The sequence below is a fragment of the Tamandua tetradactyla genome, chromosome 5, assembly GCF_023851605.1.
Source record: "Tamandua tetradactyla isolate mTamTet1 chromosome 5, mTamTet1.pri, whole genome shotgun sequence".
Classification (NCBI taxonomy): domain Eukaryota; kingdom Metazoa; phylum Chordata; class Mammalia; order Pilosa; family Myrmecophagidae; genus Tamandua; species Tamandua tetradactyla.
The window spans coordinates 98909902-98913213 of NC_135331.1; the positions used below are offsets into that span (position 1 = coordinate 98909902).

At 53.0% G+C, this 3312-nt stretch overlaps 1 protein-coding gene across 1 annotated transcript in view; it reads left to right on the forward strand.

Annotated features, from left to right (window-relative positions):
- LOC143683255 (uncharacterized) overlaps window positions 1-466 on the forward strand; it is a 3431-nt gene extending 2965 nt beyond the window's left edge. The window contains exon 4 of the mRNA XM_077159417.1: window positions 1-466. This exon is cut by the window's left edge and continues 88 nt beyond it. Within this exon, the coding sequence (XP_077015532.1) occupies window positions 1-277 (277 nt within the window). The 3' untranslated portion in view covers window positions 278-466.
- Window positions 467-3312: the final 2846 nt, after the last annotated feature.

Sequence of the window (3312 nt, forward strand, 5' to 3'; positions counted from 1 at the left end):
ACGTGTGGGAAGGCGTCGAGAACAAGCCCAGGCGGCCGGCGCCGAGGGAATCCCGGGACACCGGCACGGTGGCCTCACAAACTCGAGGAGGAGGTGCTGCGGCTCGTGCCCAGCAGTCCAGCCCATCCGGACTGCCCAGGGATTCCCCGCGGCCTCGCCTCTTGCGGGCCACACAGCTGGCATCCTGCCAGCCACCTGTCGGGGGTCCCTGAGTGTAGGGACCGCAGTGTTGGGGAGGAGTGGTGGTGCACCCGCTTCCTCCGAATTCGTTCACTGAAAAGCTGGGTGCGTCGAGAGTGAAGAGAAATGCCGGGAATAAAGCTCCGGTCTGCTTGGGTAGAATCCGGGACAAGGGAAGGCGGAGACCCGCGGGTTTCAGGTCCCTTCTCCTCCGGCTCTTTTTCGTGGAACAAGCGTGGGAGGGAAGATGTCTGTCCGTCCATCTTCAATATAGTCTCCCTGCTTCCCGGGGGTTGATGCACGTGCACTCGCGCACCCCACCACACACTCCCGCGCGCGCGCACGCGGCCGCACTTCCGAGCCCGCGCGCAGGCTTCCCGCGCGTCGCTGCGCTGTGGAGCAGGTTCCCTGATCCAGCTCAAACACCCCTCAAGGTCCCTGCCTTGACTTTCCCTCCGTCTTCTTGACCCCAACAGCCTTGAGTGCTCGCTAAGTGTGTCGGGCTCTCGGGCTCACACTTGCTTACTGCCTCCCACCCCGTCTAGCACAGACATCCATTAGAAGTTACCAGAGACTCCCGCTCGCACACTTTTGTGACGTCCTGGGAGAATTCCCCTTTCTTCGAGGATTCCCCCTCTGCGCTTAAAATGGATATTTTTTTTCTTCATTGTAGTAAAAGGGGGTAAAAGTTTGCTTTAGAGAGTAGAAAAACAGATTGTGAAACACCAACCCCGGCACCTGTCCCCAGCTTCCTGATTCGGTTCCTTTCAGCCAGCTGAAACTAGACAATTCTGCCAGGAAGGCATTTGCTGTCCTTTTGGGTCCTTCAACAAGCACGATTTTGGAAATAGGCGACAGCTCGGCGCTGAATCCCCTCCCCCCGTTATCATTGCTGCTCCCTCGGACCCTGCGGTGTAGACGTGACCTTAAAGGGCCTCGGAGGAAGTCGGCTTTTTTAAAAGCCCAGCTCCGGGTTCCTGGGGCAGCGTTTGACAGGTCAGCCCTCACTCTTCTCCTTCCACCACCCCACCCCCATCCCCACCCCACCCCCGGCCGGTCCTCCTCTCCGCCCTCCCTTCGGCATGGGACTCAGACACCGATCCTGGGGCGGGGACGGGGCTGACAGTTAAATTGCAGTGTAAGCCGGGGGTGGGGGGGTGGGTAGGGGGGAAGGGACCGTGTCTCTTTAACCGGCGCTCGAGACAAAGCGTCTCCCCTCGGAGCAAGCGGAGCCGGGCGCAGCCGCGCGCAGACCTGTCAGCGCGTCTCCCGCGCTTGGGAGAGAGTTTGCAAAGTCATAATTATATCTCTTAACCTGTCTTGCTCTCTGCAGAAGAAGGTCCCATTATATTGAAATGAGATTATTAGCCATCAAATACTTTCTTTCTCCCTAGTTTTTTTTTTTTTTTTTTAATTCAAATACCTTAACGACTTGGCAATTGCATTTTGATCAGTTTTAGTTGGCGCCCCATCCTGGCGCGGGAGCCGGGGCGGGAGGGTAGCTCGTTGGGGAAGGAAAAGGAGGCCAAAAGAATTTGCAAAAAAAAAGAAGCAACCCCTCCTTTATCTTTCTCCTAAGAGACCTCTAGGCCTGGGGAGGGAACGTGATAAAGGAAAGTTGGGGTATTGAAGACGAGGGAGGTAGATGTCTTAGATGTCTCCAGATCAACGGCTTAAGCCACTTCTCTGAAAAAGAAGTGCATTTCAGGCGGAGCGGACGTGGATCGTGGGGCCTGGAGCAGGATGCAGAAGTTGGAGGGGCGGCAAGAGTAGGGGTGGGTCTGGGATGCCAGGTAAGGCTGGGGCTGGGGGTCGTATGGTCTTAGCTGCTTCCTTTCGAGGTTGGTTCAAGGCTTGCGCCAGGTTCCTGGCGGATGGAATTTCAGTACGTAATAAATGGGGTTTTGCTCACGCCCAGGGTCTGTCTGGTTTTTACTGAAGATTGTGAGCCCCTTGAGAGTGAAGCCCACCTTGTTTTCCAGGAACCCTTGTCCCTACTGCCAGCAGAAGCCCCCATCTCCTCCGGACATGGGGGGGGGGGGCGGGAAGGGGGAGAGTTGAAGGATGTGAAGTGGAAGATTTTCCAGACTCTAATTGTAAAGCCCCTCACCCTGACTTCCCCCTAGTGGGGGGAGGAGCCAGTCTTGTGTTTTCCTTGGCTTTAGCCCAGACTCAAGGAAAATACTGGGAGCAAGACTGCTTGCTAGTCCAACGCCCCCCCCCCCCAACACACACACACACACACGCACACACACGGTCATAGTGGGTGGGTCTGCCCCATCATGGGCCAGATGAACACATCTCCTCAGGTACTCAAAAAGTGAAATGCAAGGGTGCACGAGTAGTTTAGTGGTTAGAATGCCCACTCCATGCAGGAGACCCGGGTTCGATTCCCGGACCATGCACAAAAAAACCAGGTGAAATCCAGAGTCCAGAGCCTTGGTTTCCAGGCCAGGCTGGAACCACACCAACTCCCACCAGTCAACTCTTGTCTTGGAGCCTCAGTTTCCTGCACAGTGAAAGGCTTGGACTTCAGATTTGTAGTCTCTTTCAGCTCTGATCATCTTTATTTTCCTGTAATGAAGTTTCTTAGGACAGACTTTTTCATCTTAAAGATTTCAGAGAGATCATACCACCCCTCTCCTCCCATCTCAGAAAAGCAACTCAGAGAAAAGAAAATCAATTATGGTTTTAAAAGCCTTTAAATAACAAAATCTTTGGGAAACTGACTTCCTACTAAAGCTGAGCCAATGCATACCCTAATCCCAGAAGTCCTACTTGGAGGCATTTCCTCAAAGAAATGCACGTGTGTTCACCAAAGACATGTTCACAGCAGGACTCTTTTTAACAGCCCCAAACCGGAAGCTACCAAATATCCATTAATAGTAGAATGAATAAATAAACTGTGGTGTAGTCTCACAATGGAAAACTCTAGAGAAGAGAGCAAATGAACTATTGTTCCGTATAAAAATGAATGGCTCTTCAAGACAATGTTGAGCAAAAGAAGTCAGTCACAAAAGAGAGCATACTCTAGGCTTCCATTAACATCAATTATAAACCCAGGCAAAATGTGTCTAAGCTATTAGAAGGCAGTATGATGGTTACTTCTAGAGGGGAAGATGAAGGAAGCTT